Source organism: Lepus europaeus, chromosome 10 (assembly GCF_033115175.1).
Source record: "Lepus europaeus isolate LE1 chromosome 10, mLepTim1.pri, whole genome shotgun sequence".
Taxonomy (NCBI): domain Eukaryota; kingdom Metazoa; phylum Chordata; class Mammalia; order Lagomorpha; family Leporidae; genus Lepus; species Lepus europaeus.
In genome coordinates this window covers 20,627,554-20,649,539 of record NC_084836.1, presented here as the reverse complement: position 1 = coordinate 20,649,539, position 21,986 = coordinate 20,627,554, and the positions used below count along the sequence as shown (strand labels likewise).

General features: G+C 40.4%; 1 protein-coding gene across 2 annotated transcripts in view; it reads right to left on the bottom strand.

Annotated features, from left to right (window-relative positions):
- Positions 1 to 20,005, bottom strand: part of BLTP3B (bridge-like lipid transfer protein family member 3B) — a 134,678-nt gene extending 114,673 nt beyond the window's left edge. Inside the window, exons 1-2 of one of the 2 annotated variants that reach the window (XM_062203072.1) lie at positions 19,730 to 20,005; positions 6,275 to 6,421 (exon numbers count right to left, since the gene is read on the bottom strand). Coding sequence is in view for 1 of the 2 variants with exons in the window: in XM_062203071.1 (XP_062059055.1) it covers positions 19,730 to 19,773 (44 nt within the window). In the remaining variant the exon portion in view is untranslated. The remainder of the gene's footprint in view (positions 1 to 6,274; positions 6,422 to 19,729) is intronic. The other variant, XM_062203071.1, reaches the window with a different exon arrangement.
- Positions 20,006 to 21,986: the final 1,981 nt, after the last annotated feature.

Genomic DNA, 21,986 nt, shown 5'->3' with positions numbered 1-21,986 from the left:
TTAGATATATACTAAATATACATACATGTAAATGCATATGTACACATCTTAATAAATAGGCCTGCTAATGTAATAAAATACAAGGGTATAAGGATTTTAAGGTATTCAGACTATTTGAAAACTGTTCCACTGGAACCGGCACTGTGGCACAGTGGGTAAAGCCACTGCCTGCAGTGCCGGCATCCCTTATGGGTGCCAGTTCAAGTCCTGGTTGCTCCACTTCCAATCCAGCTCCCTCTGGGAATGCAGCAGAGAATGGCTCAAGTACTTGGGCCCCTGCATCCACGTAGGAGACCCAGAAGAAGCTCCTGGCTCCTGGCTTCAGATCGGCCCAGCTTCAGCTGTTGCAGCCATTTCAGAAGTGAAACCAGCGGATGGAAAATTCTCTCTGCCTCTGCCTCTGTCTCTCTGTCTCTCTGTAACTCTTTCAAATGAATAAATAAATCTTTAAACAGGAAAATTACACTGCATTTGTGAACTAAAAAAGACATTAGAAGCAAATTTAAACTACGTTTATAAAAGCATAGAATCATAGACACCCCTCACACTAGCAAATACTAATGAATTTACAATTTTAGTACTAGAAGCATTCCTCTAACCCAATCTCCTCATTTTACAGTAGAGAATGTGATGGCCAGAAATGATGTCAACTACTTAAGGTCACATCAAAACAGATCTAAGACTATTTCCAAACAAAATTTAATTTCAAAGGTATTTTAGGACCAATTATCATAAATTTTCTATTAAACAATATTTACTGAGCATTTATCAGGCACTATAGGAAAATGTGCCAATTCCCACATGTAAGGAGCTCTCAATGCCAACTTCTGAGGCATATACATTCAAGGTATTAACACTCAAAAAATAAAATAAAAACTAAACTGTTAATGAAATAAAAGTCAAGTTGTGCTCACTGTAACTTAAATTATCTGATTTTTTTTTTTTTTTTTTGACAGGCAGAGTTAGACAGTGAGAGAGAGAGACAGAGAGAAAGGTCTTCTTTTTCCATTGGTTCACCCCCTCAAATGGCTGCTGTGGCCGGCACGCTGCGCGGATCCGAAGCCAGAAGCCAGGTGCCTCCCCTTGGTCTCCCATGCAGGTGCAGGGCCCAAAGATCTGGGCCATCCTCCACTGCCCTCCTGGGCCACAGCAGAGAGCTGGACTGGAAGAGGAGCAGCCGGGACAAAATCTGGTGCCCCAACCGGGACTAGAACCTGGTGTGCCAGCGCCACAAGTGGAGGATTAGCCTAGTGAGCCGCAGCGCTGGTCTTTTTTTTTTTTTTATGTTTTAATATTCTTGATTTAAATAACGTTTGCTTGGCTGGGTTATTTTGTAAATGCATGTAAGAAAGTCAATCTTGCATAACCAGTTTTTCCACATAAACATTTAAAGAATGAGATTGTAAAGTGGCAGGTTCTACCCACAGGTATGTTTTGTTCCGCCTGAGATCTAACATTTAAAATGGGCAGCATTTACATTAAAATATGAGTACCCAGACTTTTTTGCAGTAATGGAAGATATGATGAAACTAGACATATACCCTTTATGGCAAAAACATTAGGCTCTTGGGAAACTGAGGATAACTATTCTGAGTTTATGATTAGAGTTTATGATTAGAGGCAAGCACATGAACAGTCATTGCAGTACATTACAATATTACTGCGCACCACATACTGTGTAATGGGTATTTCAATAAAAATGAGACCAGGATAAACAGGAGGCATAAGGCAAAGTGACCAATTCTGTAAACATAAAGAAGACTTATTTGAGGAGACTTCACAGAGGAGGAAGCACCTGAGCTGTTTTTAAGAATACATTTTTGCCAGATGAATAAGGCAGAGACAAGAACAACAGCTGCAGCATGTTCAAGGTTATAGGGTCACATAGAATAAACACAGTTACAGTAGAGGGCATCAGGTACTTTAGAACTAGTTTGCCAAGAAGTTAACAAAAGCCATATCATGAAGGTCTCTTTGTTTTCCATAACAAGGAACACTAGTTTTATCCTGTGTATTAGTGTTGTTCCCACAGTGTCCCTACGCAGGTTGCTCAGGATTCAACCCAAACAGCACAAGAAATTAAAAGGGAAAGGTTATGCCAGATAACCTCTTTCTAAATACCAATTCTGTAGCCAGGTATAAAATAACATAAGCAATCAATCTTTACTACTTCACTGTAAAGCCAGGAAGAGGATGACTCAGAGTTAGACTACTGGCTGTAAGCTTACGCGTGTCCTGAGGCACAAACTGCCCTTGTTCCTTATTTCAACTTTTGCAGAGCAGGAGGACTTGGTCAGCCTTGGTCTACTGTGACCACCTGTGAACCTCAAGGACCACCTTGCAAAACAAGCCTTGGTGCCTGACACCAGAGACCTGCTGCTCTTTCAGTTTCACCATACCATTCCTTTCAGTGTGCCCCCTCTATATGCCCCAAAACACCCTCATCCAGCAAAGCAGTAGTTCTTGAGACCTGCTACCCTCTTGTGTGTCGACAGTTTAAACTTTCTCTTCGATCAAAACCTTGTCCTTGTTATTTTGATTTGGCCCTGGGGACAGGGACCGAGGTATTGGAAACAATTCAACTAGAGGAGCTCCTTTTCTATTTTATGTAGTGAAGTTCTATCTTAAATTCTTCTGGCAAAAAAAAATTCTGTTATAAACAAAGTTCTTTTTTAAAGCTTGAACAGGAACCCTTAGAAGATTTTTAGCAAGAAATTAAATGATAAGATTAGCATCTTGGAAACATCTCTCTGGTAACAGTGCCAAAGATGGAAGAAAAATATGAGAACAGAAGGAAATGTGAATATTTAGTTGCAACAACTGACGTAAGAAATGATGAATTAAATCTGGGTAGTTTAAGCAGATATTCAAATTTGTGCCAAGCAGGCTGCTATGTCCTAGGTTCATGACAACAGGATAAATTCAAGAATTATTTAAATATAAAGGAATCATGACAGGCTGATGAAAATAGAATGGTTAAAAAAAAGAGAAAGAAATTAAACTTGGGAAGTAACTTGAATAAATGTATGTACAGTTGTGCTTTACACTTAGAACCGGATCATTATAACTCATTTTTAATGAACTAAGCACACATCAGGCCAAAAAAATATGCCAAGGAGTTATAATCTAGAAAAAGCAAAGAATTATGGTTGTGGGGTTGGTGCTGTGGCACAGCAGGTAAAGCCACCTCCTACAGGGCCAGCATCCCATATGGGTGCTGGTTCAAGTCCCAGCTGTCTCCTTCCAATCCAGCTCTCCACTGTGGCCTGGAAAAGCAGTAGAAGATGGTCCAATTCCTTGGGCCCTTGCACCACATGGGAGATCCGGAAGAAGCTGATCCTGGCTCAGGATCAGCACAGCTCCAGCTGTTGTAGCCATCTGGGGAGTGAACCAGTGAGTGGAAGACCGACCTCTCTCTGCCTCTGTCTCTCTGTAACTCTGCCTTTCAAATAAATAAATAAATCTTAAAAAAATTAAAAAAGCAAGTGCTTGAGAGGATTTCCTATATGTATATACAAAATCAGAACAATCCTTTGAATGTCATTATAAACAACAAAAGACCTTAACTACCAATACACTGAAGTGAAACTCAAAGTTGTCTACCTGAGGCTAAAGTATAGCATCTTCCCCCTCGTCAATTCTGGTGAGACCCAGATTCCCAAATGATAGCATGGAATCAAGGCAGACAAAAATGGAAAACAACATATAACAATACTTAAGTCATAGCTATATAGTTGCTAACAAGCATATGGCCAACAGTTTATCAACTGTACCATGACTCCTAGGGTAAGTATGTAATGAGTCACAAAATTCTACTCATGGTTAGTTAGTTTTTTTTTTTTTAAAGGTTTATTTATTTATTTGAAAGGCAGAGTTGCAGAGAGGCAGAGGCAGAGAGAAAGAGAGAGAGAAAGTCTTCCATCCGCTGGTTCACTCCCCAAATGACCACAACTGCCAGAGCTGGGCTGATCTGAAGCCAGGAGCTTCTTCTGGGTCTCCCATGCGGGTGCAGGTGCCCAAGCGCCTGGGCCATCCTCTACTGCTTTCCCAGGCCATAGCACAGAGCTGGATTGGAAGTGAAGCAGCTGGGACTTGAACTGGAACCCACATGGGATGCCAGCACTAAAGTGACAGTTTTACCCACTATGCCACAGTGCCAGTCCCTTCATGGTTAGTATTTAATTGACAATTTTTTTGTCATCCAGGCTTTCCAAATAGGCTTAAAGTATTTATATAGATACATTTTCCAAGGATTAGAAGTGCTCAATATCAGTTTCTAGGTTTTTGATTGAGTCCTAAGTTGAAAAATTCAGCATCATTTCCCTGAATCTGGTTTTATAACACATTTGCTTTCCCTGACAATCGTATTTTTAAAAGGAGCAGAGGAGGGGAAAAGTGCAGAATGGGGAAAATCCTTATAGTCTTCAAGATCTGCACTGTTTTTTTCTAAATGAGTATTATTGCACTCCTCGATAAAGATTATTAGTAACACTAAATACACAAAATAAACTCTTAAATCCTTCAATGCTAAATGAAAGAACTGATCAAAAATTCTTCATAAAAAGAGCCTTCCTTCCCCTTCAGACCAGCTGCAGCCTAAATGGAAGGAACCCTATCAGGTGCTACTGAGCACTCCCACCTCAGTAGAATTACAGAGCATCCCAAACTGGGTACATTCGTCAAGGATTAAACTTCTACCTCTGGAGTCTTTGCAGGTGCACTTGAAAGATAAGTCTGCCTACTTCTGTGAACCAGAGATCTCAAATACCTCTTCAAAAGGCAAAAAGATAAGTAAAGCTTTTGCTTTTGTTACATCAAGACTGCTGCACTTCAAGGCAGACACGTACTTATCTCTTCTTTTGATTCTTTCTGTGAACTGTTATTGGCAGGAAAACTCCCTAGTGGGTTCTTCTATTACAATGCTGGAAGATCCTGATATGTCACATAAACCTGATTTTAAAAACTTGACCATTGCTTTAGGCAATCTGTCCTATACTTTAGGCCAACTTTCACAAGTACTTAAATTTGTGGACACTCTGTCTAAGGTAGCTGCGGGCAACTGACAGGCCTTGGAATATATACTGATAGAACAAGGAGGAGCATGTTCAGTGATTAGTGGGATCTGTCACCTCTACTCTAACAGTAGTATGTGTACTGAAAGAGACATTAAAAATCTCTGTACTCAGGCTAAATGGTTTTACAATCCGCACAAGGACAGCCTACCACCATCCACTCTCTGGGAAACAATAAAATATATCCTTCTCATCTTAAAGAGCACTCTACATGCAATTTGTTTTCTTCCAGCTTTGCTCACATTGATTGATAAACTTGTTTGTTTGAGAACTCAACATCTAAAAGTAATGATGACCATGTGCGGAACACAGCCTTTGGTGGTGACTGAAAATTTTCCAGCTCATGAAACAGATTCATTAGATGAGACAGAAAGAGATTTCCTGACACAAGACAGGCAAGGCCTACGCCCATGATCTGCAGGAAACAGATACAGAAGATATGATGAGTCTGCATCCTTCAGCATCCCCTTAAGATTAAGGGTCAGAAATCTCTAAGGAAGGAATGATATTCGACAAGTCAGGGAGACAGATTAAGTTCATAAGTTGGAAGCCACACCTCCCCCTACTCCATATTATCATAACTACCTACCTGGCAATCAGACGACCCCTTCCCCTTATCTAGGACCTGGGGGTGGTACCATGTAAACACTTTCATTTTCTAAGCTCATAAGAAGCCAGTAAAGCGAAAGCTCTCTCCTCGTGGACCCAAAGCGAGCAGAGTATGAAAGTCTCTCTTTACCTTTCCTAGCCCATGCTCCCTGAATAAAGCCCTCATGTGCCTTTGTATTCTTACTTCATAAATAAACTTTATCATGCTAAAAAAAAATTAAAAAAAAAAAAAAGAAAGCCTTCATAGCCCACTGGCTTCATTAAGACTATGAAGCTATTTCCATGAAAAAATAGATTGAATGCTAATTATTATTTCCAAATAGCTGGTTTTAAGTTATAAAATGTCCTCCTGCAACATCAGCAAGAGCTGGTGATAACTTTAAGTGCACTATAAAAACTTATTTGTTAGAAAAGACATTCTAAGAGATGAATTACATAATCTTACAGTTACATAGTAAAGAAAATGAATTTGGTAACTAACTAGAACATTTTAAGAATTAGAAAATATTCTCAAAGTATCTTTATAATAGGGGCATAATAAGTTCTTGCATTCACAGTAAGGAAAAAAAAAAGTTGGGGAATAGAAGTATTACCTGAGGGCAGGATATTCAGACAAAAGGTACCTATTCCTGGTGAAAGCAAGTAGTCAGTTGCCAGGGTTTCTTAGACTCTTCTGGTACTCATTTGGGTGATTATGCAATTCACAGCACACCAATCTCCACCACAGCCAGCAGGGAACGCTGCAGGGAATGGGTACAAAGGGGACATAGAAGGGGCAAATTTAAGGGAAGGAGGAGGAAAGGAATGATATGATAAAAATATTTAGCTGTGGTGCACTTTAAAAAAAATACAGTTGTATTTCACACTGGATTAACTAAAGGCAAACACTCCTTAAATTTTAAGATGAATTATGCTTCTAGGATTTTCTTCATTCTCTCCACCAGTGGTATTATTACTACTCTACTAGATTCATGTGTTTTTCTAAAAAACATTTTACATTAAAATGTAAATTAACAAAAATAAGATAGTTATGTTGTACAAAAGTTATACAAAGGTGAAATGACGTAATTTAACATTAAATAAAAACAGTTTAAAACTCTATAAAACAAGCAACCTACATTAAAAATTATCAAATTAGTTTAACCACCAAAAGCCTCAGTAAAACTGTAATCCTCATCTCACAAAGAATACTGAGGCATAAAGTTACCCATGAAAAATAATATACAAACCAAAGACAGAACCAGCAACAGACAATATTCATGGTACTTCACGAATGTCATGAAAAAATTTCATTAAAAGATATGTTGGTGCATTGAAATCTATGCATAGTGTTTTCATAATATGTATTTTCCATGAACTTTTGAAAGAATCCTCATATCTGCTTAAATGCAAACTGGAGAACTATGGCATTTACCAAGAAAAAGATGTTTCAGCTAATTTCCCGGAATAGTCAACTTTTTAAACCTGCCAAAAACATATTCTGGAAAATCAATATATGTGCTAGTATAAATTTCTTCAGTTACTTAAACATGTTTCTGAACAACTACTACATACCATGGTATTGTGACAGATGCTGAAGACACAGTGGTGAACACGACACACGTGGTCACTACTCTTATAAACCAAAGCCTATCGGGGCAATTTTGTCCTGAAAAGATGACAATCCGCAAAACACAAATGAAGCCTGCCTCAATAAAACAAGCAGAATATATTTTAAGACCAAAAGTAGTTCAAAACTGGAGATAGTGAAGATAAATTAAAGCTTTCGATGGAAAATATACTAATAAGAGGAAGCCTGAGAGAAGATGGCCTGTCATGAAGGGATGCAGACAATCTGGCAGCAGGAAATAGAAAACAAAAGATGAGTAGAAAAAAAACAAAGGAGAAAAGTGTAGTGTTGGGAAATAAAATTTCAGCCAAATTGGATGACCTAAAAAAAATTCCCCTTAGTTTCTCCACATATTTGTCTTATATGTTTTTATCTGCCTCATGCCCTAGTCAAAGAAAACAGATTTAATTACTATTCACTTTATGACCTGAAGGTCCCATATGTGCTTTTATTTTATTATTTGGTCACAAGTATCTCCGACACAAGTATCTCTCTCATTGTTTCTCCTTCTGTTAAAGTAGCATAGTATTTTTCTTATGACTCTCTCTTAAGACTTATATTCTGGGGGCGGCGCTGTGGCATAGCCGGTAAAGCTGTCACCTACAGTGCCGGTATCCCATATGGGCACAGGATAGAGTCCTGGCGGCTCCACTTCCAATCCAGTTCTCTGCTAATGGCTCCTGGGAAAGCAGTGGAGGATGGTCCAAGTCCTTGGGCCCCTGCACCCACGTGGGAGATCCAGAAGAAGCTCCTGGCTCCTGGCTTCAGATCAGCCCTGCTCTGGACATTGCAGCTACTTAGGGAGTGAAACAACAGATGGAAGATTCTCTCTCTCTCTCTCTCTCTCTACCTCTACCTCTACCTCTGCCTCTGCCTCTCTGAAATTCTGCTTTTCAAATATATAAATCTTAAAAAAAATAAAAGACATAGTCTGTCTTGAAATCTGTTTATTCACCCATCTACCAGACTATTTCCAAAATATATTGCCATATCTTAATGTTACTTGTATATGTTAAAGAATCTTCTTCAAGTATTGCTAAAACAATTAATGAGCTATTCATGAGGTTAATCAGGAGGATTTTCTTAAAAGAAAAATCTTACATTTTACAGATGTCAATTTTCATAGCACACCTTGGCTGTACATAAAGTTACATCATAGCAGAAGTAAAAATTTGGGACAAATTCAGTTTAACATCTAAAAATACTGCTTTATGAAATTTTAAAATGTGTGGATTTTATGGTATTCAGTTTATTTCTAAATATTGCTAATAATAAATCATACAAAAGTTTACAGACAATAGTACAAAACAACATTTCATGCTATATTAGCTAAGGCAACTAAAGTCAGAGATCCCTTTTTTAATGATATTTTTGGGTAGAGAAAGAGTATATACATATAAAAAGCAAACTAAGTCTTAAAGGACAAATAAATATAGAAGCTCAAAATTTATATGCAACACTTATCTTGGCTGAGAGACATCTCAAAATAAATCAGTAAGTTATCACACAAATTATTAGTAAATTTAAAGCTTGAAAAACCAATAAATAAATCATACTGGCTTCAGTTCCTTACTTTGTTTTAATAACTTAGTCTTGATAATCATAACTCCTCATCTTTCAGTCAAGGAACCTTATCTGCAAACTGAACTCCAGTCACTACTGTTAAATACCAATATATAATAAAAATACTAAATTACTCATCCTAAGCCATATAATATGCAGAATTTAAAATACACATAATTAATCAGAAGTCAACTTAACAAAGAAGTGTTTATAGACTGGAAACTGTAATACTAAAGGCAAAGTGTAATATTGCAAAAAGTAAAATTATGTAAGTAAAAGAAGTGAATGGAGAAATTATGTTTCCCAACTTCAAAGAACTGCTGAGTCAAAAGATTTATGATCCGCCAACTTTAAAGGACTGCAGAGTTAAAACATTCTCAAGTAATAAAACAATCTTTGAAGATTGCTGCACAAGATGGTGAAACACCATAAAAGAGTAGTAAGGGAAGCGCTGAAAACTGAATAAAAGAAAAGCAAACTGTTAGGAGGGAATAATCACCTGAACAGGCAATCTAGTAAATCAAATGCAAATTATAGTAGATCTGTGACTTTACCACTCAACACTATTGCAGTCTCTGGAAAATCACAGATCTCAACATTTTAAAGATTTTTTTTTCCCCTGGGAAAAAAACAGGCTCCTTTTGATTTTAGAATTCTAGATGGTAACATTACATCTACTAAACCAAGCATCCATCCCCCTTTCACTTGAAGTCTTCAGTCTCCTGAAAATAACTTTTTCATAAATCAACGTCTGATTTTAATTGAAGTTAATGTAATAAGAGATATTTGCTCTATTTCAGATACTTTTCTACTCTAGAGTCACAGAAATCCTTCTCCCACCCAAATCAATTTTGTGGTAATTACCTATTGCATAAACCAAAGGATAATCACACAAAAATGTTTCCACTGTGTTGCCACACTAAAACGTGTCATCTAAATTAGATCACAATAAAAGAGAGAGCAATTCTGTGGCTAGCACTGTGGCATAGCAGGTAAAGCCTCAGCCTACAATGCTGGCACCCCATATGGGCCCTGGTTCGAGTCCTGGCTGCTCCACTTCCAATCCCACTCCCTGCCAATGTCCCTGGGAAAGCAGCAGAGGGTGGCTCAAGTACTTGAGACCCTGCACCCAGGTGGGAGACCTGGTAGAAACTCCTGGCTTCAGACCAGCCCAGCCCTGGCCATTGCAGCCAATTTGGGAAGGGAACCAGTGGATGGAATCTCTCTCTGTGTCTCTCCCTCCTTCTCTCTCTGTAACTCTGCCTTTCAAATAAATAAATCTTTATTGTAAAAAAAAGGTGGGTGGGGGAGGAACTCCACTGAGATATCCAACGTTCATCCAAACCTAATTCCTTGGTCTTCTCCCACAAGCTTGCTCCTCCTATAGTCTTCTCCAAGTTAGTCACTTCTCTTAGTTGCTATGCCAAAAATTTGAAGTCATCCATTACTACTCTCAATCCACATCATCTCATAGTCAACCCTGGTTCTATTTTCAAAATACATGAAGAGCTTAACTATCTCAGCAACTCCACAACATCTACCTTGTTCACAACCACAACAGATCATAATCTGTTAACTGGTGGCCCACCTCTGCACTTGCTCTCCTATTATTTATCTCCCATATAGCTTCCAGAATAACTGTTGGCTCAAAGGCTTCCAAGCTCACTTGGAGTAATCACAAGGCTCCACAAGATCTGGCCTTTGTTTTCTCTTGGATCTCACTGTTCTCTCTTCAGCTCCCTCTTCACTCCACTTCATATATACTGGTAGCCCTGACATATTTCAAAAATGATAAAGAAGCTCTTATCTCCATACGCTTTGTATCTGTTCATATCACCTCCTTCAGGTCTCCTCTCAATCAAGCTTTCTGCACCACCAGGTTTAAGATTGCAAATTTCATTCCCATGTTCCTGAACTTCCTATCCCCTTTCCCTGTGCTACTTCTTTTCAATAGCACTCAACACAAACTGATATAAGATGGATTTCACTTATTTATTTCTTTGCCATGTTTCCTATTAAAATGTAAACTCTATGAGGGAGAAATTTTGACTGTTTTGTTCATGCCTATATTCCAAACACTATACAGCAGTATCTGGTACAAAGCAGGCAACCAGCAAATTATTTGTGAAATAAATAACTAGTGTACCTAGTGTCAAAATCCACATTATTGCAGCAGGCAGTGTGACACAGCAGGTTAAACTGCAACTTGGTATCAGAATGCCTGGGATCGAGTCCTAACTCTGCTTAGGATTCAGGTTCCTGCTAATGTACACCCTGGGAGACAGCAAGTACTCAAGTACTTGGGTTCCTGTCATCCACATGGGAGACCCAGGTGGCACCTGTGGTTCTTGGCTTCAGCCTGACCCAACCATAGCTGTTGCAGCCATTTGAGGAGTGAAACAGTAGACAGAACATGTCTCTTTCTATTTTTGTTAATTAAAGATTTATTTATTTATTTGAGAGTCAGAGTTAGACACATACAGGGGAGAGAGAGAGAGAGAGAGAGAGAGAGAGAGAGAGAGAGAGGTCTTTCAACCGCTGATTCACTCCCTAGTTGGCCCCAACAGCTGGAGCTGTGCCGATCCAAAGCCAGGAGCCAGGAGCTTCTTCCAGGTCTCCCATGTGGGTGCAGGGGCCCAAGGACTTGGGCCATCTTCTACTGCTTTCCCAGGCACATTAGCAGAGAGTTGGATCAGAAGTGGAGCAGATGGGACTTGAACTGGTGCCCATATGGGATGCTGGCACCACTGGCAGTGGCTTTACCCCTATGCCACAGTGCCAGTCCCTCTCTCTTTCCTTCTCTCTCTCTCTCTCTCACCCTCCCTCCTTCTCTCTCCCTCTCCCTTTCTCTCACTCCCTTTAGCTCTGCCTTTCAAATAAATAAAAATAAACTTTAAAAAAACACTTATTATTGAGGATTATTTAAAAATTAATAGTGTTGAGGCAGGTGTTGTAACGCAATGTGCTAAGCCACCACTTGTGATGCCATCACCCATTTGAATGCCAGTTCAAGTTTCAACTGCTCTGCTTCCAGTCCAGCTCCCTGGTACTGCTGAAAAAGCAGTGGAAGTTTTGGGCTCCTGCCACCCATGTGGGAAATCAGGATGTAGTTCCTGGCTCCTGGCTTCAGACAGGCCCAGCCCCAGCCGTTGGACCCATTTGGGGAGTGAACCACTGGATGGAAGATCTCAATCTCTCTCTCTCTCTCTCTCTCTCTCTCTCTCTCTCTTTCTCTCTCTGTGTGTGTGTGTGTAACCCTGCCTTTCAAATAAATACAAATTTTAAAGAAATTTTAAAAACTGAAGTGTCAATTTAAGCAAAAAAATTATTTTTAAAACTCCAAACATATATATTTTTATAACCCAAAACGCAGTTATTTAACTCAGTTTTTTCCCAGTTGCCTAATCCAAGAAAACCAAATCTAATAAATTTCACATAGCAGCACAGTTTACAAATAGGTTAGTGATCTGACTTATGTTTCTTGTACCAGAATAGGAATCACTGAAGATTCCCCAGAGCTGAGAACATAAAACTGTATCTTTAATGCCCAATGTGGGCATATATATAAATTCTCAAAAAATTTATTGGAGCCAGCACTGTGGCTCAGCAAGTTAAAGCCACGGCCTGAAGCGCTGGCATTCCATATGGGCACCGGTTCAAGTCCTGACTGCTCCACTTCCAATCTAGCTCCCTGCTACTGCACCTGGAGAAGCGAAGGATGGCCCAAATGCTTGGGCCCCTGCAGCCATGTTGGAGACGAAGAAGAAGCTCCTGGCTTCTAGCTTCAGCCTGGCCCAGTCCTGGCTGTTGTAACCATTTGAGGAGTAAACCAGAGGAAGGAAGATCTCTCTCTGTGTCTATCTGTCTCTCCTTCTAATTCTGCCTTTCAAATAAATAAATTTTTAAAAATTATTTATTGAACTTTACCATAAAAGTGAAGGATGCACAATTTGGGACATGCTCAATCGGACTTGCTGCAAATGGTGGAGTTAGAAATGTGCCAGGGGATTCCAACACAATCCCATCAAGGTGGCATGTACCAATGCCATCTCACTAGTCCAAATGATCAATGTCAGCTCACAATTGATGGCTCTGATAGGTCTAAGAGTCAAAGGGATCACACAAACAAGACAAGTGTCTGCTAATACTAACTGATAGAATCAAAAAGGGAGAGAAGGATCCAACATGGGAAGTGGGATACACAGCAGACTCATAGAATGGCAGATGTCCTAAACAACACTCTGGCCTCAGAATCAGCCCTTAAGGCATTCGGATCTGGCTGAAGAGCCCATGAGAGTATTGTAGGCATGGAAAGCCAAGATACCATGGAAAAGAAAAAAAGACCTAAATGAAAGATCTTTGTGAGTGAGATCCCAGTGGAAAGAACAGGCCATCAAAGAAGGAGGTACCTTTCTCCGAAGGGAGGAGAGAACTTCCACTTTGACTATGACCCTATCAGAATAAGATCAAAGTCAGCGAACTCTAAAGGCTTCCATAGCCCTGACAACTCATGACTAGAGCCTAGGGAGATTACTGACGCCATGAACAGGAGTGTCAAATTGTTAAGTCAGCAACAGGAGTCACTGTGTACTTACATCTCATGTGGGATCTGTCCTTAATGTGTTGTCTAATGTGAAGTGATGCTATAACTAGTACTGAAACAGTATTTTTACACTTTGTGTTTCTGCGTGGGTACAAACTGATGAGATCTTTACTAATTATATACTGAATCGATCTTCTGTATATAAAGATAATTGGAAATGAAAAAAAAAAAAACCCTGGTGTTAAATTGGAAATGGCATAGAAAATTAATTAATTTTAAAAAAATATTATGTAGGATCTCTGTCTTTAATGTGCTGTACACTGTTTTTTAATGCTATAACTAGTACTCCAACGGTAGTTTTTTCACTTTGTGTTGCTATATGGGGCAAACTGTTGAAATCGTTACCTAATATATACTAAACTGATCTTCTGTATATAAAGAGAATTGAAAAATGAATCTTGATGTGAATGGAAGGGGAGAGGGAGCGGGAAAGGGGAGGGTTGCGGGCGGGAGGGAAGTTATGGGAGGAGGGAAGCCATTGTAACCCATAAGCTGTACTTTGGAAATTTATATTCATTAAATAAAAGTTTAATAAATGAAAAAAAAAGTGAAGGATGCAAAAAATTTGCCTATCAATAATGATATGAAGTTATCATTTGAGAAAATAATATCTGACAGACTAAATAATCTATGCTATATTTCCTTTTAGGTGTGTCCAATATGGGAAAGATTATAGATCTCACAGTATTCATCTCTAATTACATGCACTTCAGCTTCTTTTCAGCAATCCAAGGTCCTGATAGCTTACCCTAAACAGGGCCTACCTCACCTCTAAAATCTTAAATTTCAAAGTGACACTCTGAGAGGAAGCTTCAATCCTCTCAATTGCCTCATTCCTTTACTCCACTGCTCTTTAACCAGACAGCTTTCCCAATTCTTTGATGGTTCTTCCCCCCACCCACCCCCAGGTTATCAGCTGCTGCTCTCCTAGTTCCTTCCTTCTATTGCCTAATCCTAGAGAACCATCCCACCAACACATTGTGACACACTCTAACCTCTGTGTTCACTCTGCCATTCAAGTCACAAACTCCTCCAAGCACTAGACGTTCCTAATCTCCATAACAAATCCTCTAAACATTCAACAATCTTGGGCTACTCTCCCTTTTTAATTGTTTCTTCTCCTTAGTTTAATGAGCAAGTCAAGTTTAGATTGCCAAGTAGGTAATTTTCTCCTACTTATATCTTTGGAGCTGGAGTGGATCCAGTCCATTTCCAAATTTGGTTCTCTATCCTTCCCATAAATTCTATAGGACATCAATATCTTCCTAATACATTGGTTTTCTACTTGAGTTACTAAGAGCCCAGTTGTAGACTATCTTCCCACCCCAAACATACCTCAGCCCTACACTCCAAAAATCCATTTCTGAATGATCATGTCTCTTTTATCTAGAATTCTCTATTGGCTGTGACTTCCCATTCCTGAGATGATGTTCAATTTTCTTAACTCAAAGGAAGCACTGGAATCTAACTTATTTGTGCTTAATACAGAAAATGAATGAAGCAGTAAGCTTGACTCAAAAAGAATTCTTCCCAAATCATTCCTTTTCTGTATACCCCTTTGCTGGTGCTAATTTATTTGTGAATAGACAGAATTGTGATTCTTGATCCTGGGGATCTAAAATTTGACTCTGGGAATCTAAAACTTGACTGGAAAGATCAGAGATTGGGAGTTGAGAGGATAGGGCAGTACTTTGAACGTATGGTTCTTAACAAAGAGCAATTTTGCCTCAAGGTGACAAATGGCAACATCTGGAGACAGTGAACATTCTACAGGGAAAAGAACAGAATTTAGTGCAAAATGTCAATCATGCTGCCCTCCCTTCTCTTTAAGGAAGCTCCAAAGACTTCCAGTGAAGTTCTAGGAGCTGGGTAGTTTCTGCTCTTCCCTTGGTTTGGTTGTCCCTATCTTTCTCTGATTCTGTGAACCACTCCAATTAACTTTCCACTACTTTTCCCTTTTTACTTAGGGCAGTTTTTTGTTGTTTGCAGATATAATAACCTTAACTGGCATGCAGCTCCAGTTCAATCATCTGACAGTATCTGTCTCAGTCTCAAAACTACTGACATTTTGGCCAAGTAATTCTTTGTTGGTATGACTGTGGTCTGAAGGATGATTAATAGAATCCCTGGCCTTTACTCTTAGAAGCCAGTTGTGGGGCTGGCATTTTGATGTGGTGGGTGAAGCTGCTACCTGAGGTGCTACATCCCATATAGGTGCTGCTTCCTGTCCTGGCTGCTCCACTTCCAATCCAGCTCCCTGCTGGCCTGGAAAACATAGTAGAAGATGGCCCAAGTCCTTGGACTCCTGCCACCCACGTCAGAGACCTGGAAGAAGCTCCTGGCTCCTGGCTTTGGCATGGCCAAGCCCCAGACATTGTGGCCACCTGGGGAGTGAACCAGCAAATGGAAAGTCTCTCTCTATCTCTCTCTCTGTCTCTTTCTCCCTCTGTAGTTCTCACTCTCAAGTAAATAAATAAATCTTTAAAAATTTTTAAAAAAAGAATCCAGTTGCACCCCCTCCCAAAATTGTGCAGCCAAAAATGTTTCTGAACATTGCCAAATTTGCTGAAAAGCAAAAATGCCCCTGTGGTTGACATCCACTGCTTTAAACTACACAAAAACTCCACTCAGCTTAGGGTTACATGGTAGGCCCAGCCAACTCTATCTCCCCAGTAACCTGGCACCTACCAAGTATGCCCTCCAACTAAGGGACTAAGAAGGTACACAGTATTTATATCTAAATCTTTTCCCATTCCGTCAGAGGTCTGGCTTAAATAAATATACACCTCTTTGCCACTGTGTACACACCTAAATATACATATGCACACATACACTCACAGAATAAGAAGTCTTGGGCTGAAAGGCAGCTCCTGCTCTTACTTCCTTTCTCACATTTGTTATAACTTTAGAGCATTCCATTCCCTAGTGAAAAAAGACTCTCCTAGAAAAGTCCACAAAACATGTATTGTGCTGTTCAAGTTTGAAGGATCACAGGAATTTCTCCTTTCAGAGTTTTTTTCTCATTGAGCATCCCATATGGGCACCAATTCAAGACCCAGTTGCTCCACTTCCAATCCAGCTCTCAGCTAGACACCTGGGAAAGCAGAGAAGGATGGCCCAAGTACTTGGGTTCCTGCATCCACATGGGAGATCCGGAGAAAGCTCTTGGCTTTGGATTGGCCCAGCTCTGGCTGTTTTGGCATTTGAGGAGTGAACCAACGGATGGAAGATCTCTCTAGTCCTCTGTCTTTTCCTCTCTCTGTAATTCTGACTCTCACATAATGAATGAATCTTTAAAAAAAAAAAAAAAAAAAGTAACTTCACTAAACTACCCTTCCCAGCAAACATACTGTCTGCCCTACATTCAGATTAATGAAGTGCATGAACTTTTTATTGGCACAACAAGAGAAACCTGGAATACAAACTAAACATCAGACAGTAAGTATATAGATTTGCATTTCTCAAACAGTTCAGCATTTACATAAAGCATTTTTAAGAATGATTCCTCTTCATAGTTTTCCAATATACTGGATTCTCAAATCCCTACATTTCGGCAACACTTGTTTCAATCTTGCAGCTTCACTGTCAAGGCATGGAGGGAGAATTCTCTTTTCCTGTTGGTCTTCTTCCTTATTGGAATACCCCTATGTAAGAACTAGGTCATTTCCTTACCGAAGAATCCCCTATATAAGACCCTATAAAAACTAGGTCATTTTCCTAGTTCTTCCTTTCCAGGACATCAATGATACCACATTTATACGATGATCCAAATAACTACTGCTTCTAAAACCACAGAGAAATTACACAATCCCCCACCCCTAGCCAAATCTACAATAATATTAGGAGCATATCGTCTTGCCTGAGTTAAAAAGTATAGTAATGTAAAGAAGGGGTCAGCTTGTTCATCCTACTCATTCAATAAATTCAATATAAGTGCTGAGTGCCCACTTTATGCCAGCCTCAAACAAAAATCCAGACTGTCATGGAGTTTACATTCAAATGAAGAGAGACAAACAGTAAATAAATATGGATGCATATTGACAGATGAGGATGAATGCAAAAGAGAAAAATAAATAAGAGGGATAGGAGGAATGGGAGCTCATGGTTTTAAACTATGATTAGGGGGGACAGCACTGTGGCATAGCAGGTTAGGCCTCCACCTGAAGTGCAGGCATCCCACATGGGCACTGGTTCAAGACCCAGCTGCCAATGCTTCCGATCCAGCCCCCTGCTAATGGCCCCTGCACCCACGTGGGAGACTGGAAGAAGCTCCTGGCTCCTGGCTTCAGCCTGGCCCAGCTCCAGCCATTGCAACCATTTGGGGAGTGAACCAGCGGATCTCTCTCTTACAACCATGCCTCTCAAATAAATAAATAAACTGTACGGTCAGGGAAAACATTCTTTGAGAAGGTGCCATGAGTTGCACGTACAGGCCACATGAGACGTGCATCATTAAAAAGTATTAAGTTCTATGTATTTCCCATTAAACTGTCTTAATTGTATTCCAGACCACTAGATCAATATATTGATATCCTCATTATAATGTGTAATCGATAAAATTAAACTTGATCCACATCATTTCAAGTTTATCACTCATTAAATAATGCAACTTATCACAACACATGCCTTGTCTATTACAAATAGCCTTTAGATTTATCTCTCAAGCATATCCTCATCATTTACCACACAACTATAAGAAACAGTACAAATTACAAAGCAATCTTAACTGTTCAATTCTGAATATGTAGGTGTTGTCTATTTTATGAAGTAAGCCATTACATCTTGTTCTTAATTTTTAAAAGTCATTCTCAACTGGAATTCTACCAGAAAATTAAATTTTAATGCCCTAAGGCATGTACTGATTGAATTAACTTTTCCCATAGGCATGTTGAATGTTACTAGGTAGATCCCAGTATCCTTGAGAGAGCAAAAGAAAAGGCATCCAACTCTTCTTTCTATAGGTCTGAATTTTCTCATGGATTGGGTAAGGGTAAGGTGGAAGGCAACTGACTTAATTCAGACTTTTTCTAAACAATAACAAAAAAATAAAGAGATAAAACCTTCTGCCAAAATAAGATAGTTCAGTATTGGACCATATGTACAATTTGAAAAGAAGCTATCCAACTTGATATTATTAAGACATTTGTATTCAGAAATTACGCTATAATTTTATACTATATATTTTTTTAAAAAACTATCTTATTCCATGTTATAAGTAAGGAAAATATTTGCTGAATCACAGACGTATTGATTTTGCTTCCAATATGTAACCTTTAGTATAAAACAATCTGGGGAATCAAAGATTATGTTTACTAGACAAGTCTATCATTATACCCCAGTCTCTTCCTACAATCAGTTACAAGTAATCATTACCTGACAAATAACAGAGAAACCAACCAAGCACTCTGTATTTGCTGTGAACTTGGAACAAGACCCTGCATTTAGCCTGCGTCTTGAGACAAATATGGAGAAGCCGAGAGCACTTAACAAACTGCCAGCTTTCCTGAGTCATGTTTCTGACTAAAACCATGTTATGAAATGGAAAGAATGACATGTCTTGGGTTGAATCAGCACAGATGTTAACTCCTTGAATTTAAGGGTCACAGATCAAAAAGAGCAAAAAGCTGCTTAGTAAGTAAGACGCGGGTCTACAACGACTCCAGAAAGAACTGGGCAGAGCTGGCACCGTTGGTTATTTACCTAAAACAATCCCTAACTGTGTAAACAGGCACACCCGCACGCCTCGGAGCGGGGGGAATTCAGAACAATCACAAGGTTAACGTTTCACTGAGCACACAGGCTTGGCCCTAAGCATCCACACCGGGCCGTAGTCCTCAGGTAACGGAACTGCTCCTCTCCGGGCCGGGGGAATACCAGGCTCGCTTTCGAGCCCACACATCCACGGGACAGGGGCGCGGCGACGCCAGGTCACATCCAGCCTCGGAGCAAGACGATTTCGAGCCGGTCCCAGGACGCTCCCCGGACGCGGCGTCCGGAGCGACCGCAGCCCGCCGCCTTCCCAGACGCACTCTGCGCTCCCGGGCCACCGGGCCGAGGGGAGAACCCAGGCAGGCGCTGCCTCGTGAGGCCAGTCCCGGGCGCCGCAAGCCAGGGGACGGACGGGACCGCGACCTCTGCCCTCGGCCGGAGACGGGAAGCCCAAGGGTCGCCGGCCACAGGACTGCCCGACCCTGTCACCCGCGAGGCCACAGGCTGCCTCCCGCAGGCGAGGGCGGAGGCGCACTGGCTCCCACGCCTCAGGCGCTTACTGACCTGGAGAGGTGCTTCAGGATCTGTTTCTTGATGATCCCAGCCATGGTGCCGGGGCGGGTGGCGCCGCGCTCTCGCTGGGGCTCACTGCCTCCTCTCTTCGTGGCCGTCTCCTCTCTGTCCCGGGAGGCCCGGCAGGAGTAGAGATGCCTGGGCGCTCACGGCAGGGAGAGACTCGAAGCCCCGGCCGAGGCCACAGCCGCCGCCGCTGCCGAGGACCCGGAGCATGACGTTCAGGCCACCGCGGCCACCGACGGCGCCATCTTGGCTGCAGCATCACCTAAGAGACCAGCGGGAGCGCGGGGGCGGAGCTGGCTGGGGAGGGGCGGAGCCAACGCGCTCTCGGGGCGGGGCCGGCGCGGGTTCGGGGCGGGGCTGGAGGCTGTCAGCCCCACTTCCTCCGCGGGGCCTTAGCTCCAGGGTCTTCTGCATAGGGGCTACGGGGTCCTTCAGCTGCCAATCACAGGACCCTCTAGCTTTCATTCTCGCTCACCTCCCTGTGGTCTTGTTCTCGGTTTGATCACAGAGTTGCTCTATCACATCTACTTCTCTTTTTCATTTCCTCAGAATTTAAGTGTCCCACAAACTGTTCTGCTTGCCTTGCTTTTTTTTTTTTTAAATAGAAAGCTTTTATTTAACAAATACAAATTTCGTAAGTACAACTTTTGGATTACAGCAGTTCTTTCCCCAATACCTGCTCTCCCACCCCCAAACCATCCTACCTCCTACTCCCTCTCCCACCCCATTCTTCACTAAGATTCATTTTTAATTATCTTTATATACAGAAGATCAACTCTATACTAAGTAAAGATTTTAACAGTTTGCATTCACCCAAACAGTATACTGTTTGAAGACAAGTTTTACCATTAATTCTCATAGTACAACACATTAAGGACAGAGGTTCTACATGGGGAGCAAGTGCACAGTGACTCCTGTTGTTAACAATTGACACTATTATTTATGACATCAGTGATCACTCGAGGCTCTTGTCATGAGCTGCCAAGACTATGGAAGTCTCTTGAGTTCACAAACTCCGACCTTATTTAGACAAGGCCATAATCAAAGTGGAAGTTCTCGCCTCCCTTCAGAGAAAGGTACCTCCTTCTTTGATGGCCCCTCCTTTCTGCTGGGATCTCACAAAGATCTTTCATGTAGGACCTTTTTTTGCCACAGTGTCTTGGCTTTCCATGCCTGAATGCTCTCATGGGCTTTATAGCAAATAAGACATTTGTCTTAAGGGCTTATGCTGAGGCCAGAGTGCTATTCAGGGCATTTGTCATTCTATGGGTCAGCTGTGTGGCTTTCTTCCCATGTTGGATCGTTCTCTCCTTTTTAATTGTATCTATTATTATTAGCAGATACTTGGTCTTATTTATGTGATCCCTTTGACACTTAATCCTATCTTTATGATCAGTTATGAACTTAAACTGATCACTTTAGTAAGATAGACCATCTTATTGACAGTGATTATCTTTGGGTGGTAGAATTAAAGTTGATATTTTCCCCCATTATACATACTTCTCAGTTTTCCAGATTTTCAAGAATAATTTTGTGTTTGTTTCTAATTAGAAAAAATTATAATGATTGTGAATAGGAATGTTTGCATCTAGATTAAACAGATTATTATGTACAGCATGATTTTCCCTCTATGACTCCAGGATTTTCTTCCTTTGGTTTATGAGTAAAAATGTTGGCAGTTGTGAACTAGTTCACTAAATGATAGGAAACAGCTTTGAGATGAAATATTTTAAATTGTAAAGATTTACAGTGAAGAAATACTTGAATAAGTAGTGTTGATAAGCCCTGTATGTGCCAAGCTGGCTCCTACTCATCACCCAAAGCCAGTCCCAATGGTACCGTTTCCATGAAGCCTCCTTGGATTTTCCTGAGAGCAGTGCAGCAAAATAAAATGAACTAGTGAAAACTAAATAATAACTAAAACTAATAAAAAATACTGATTTTACAAATTTGCTGTAAGAAATAGAAATTCTGAGCAATATTATCACGTAGCTAAATTATAGCAATGACATATCAGCCACTGTGGAAGTGTAACATTTGAATTTTTCATTGTATTTTCATAGCAACACTTTCAAGTAAATATTCTTTAACTTATTCAACCATACACTCAATAGTTTTATTCATTCAAGAAGACTTAATGTGCCTGGTATGATACTGAGCACAAAAAAGTAAACAAAATCTTTTCAGTGACAGATCTTACATTGTAGTGGAAAAGACAGACAAAAACAAGAAAACGAACACA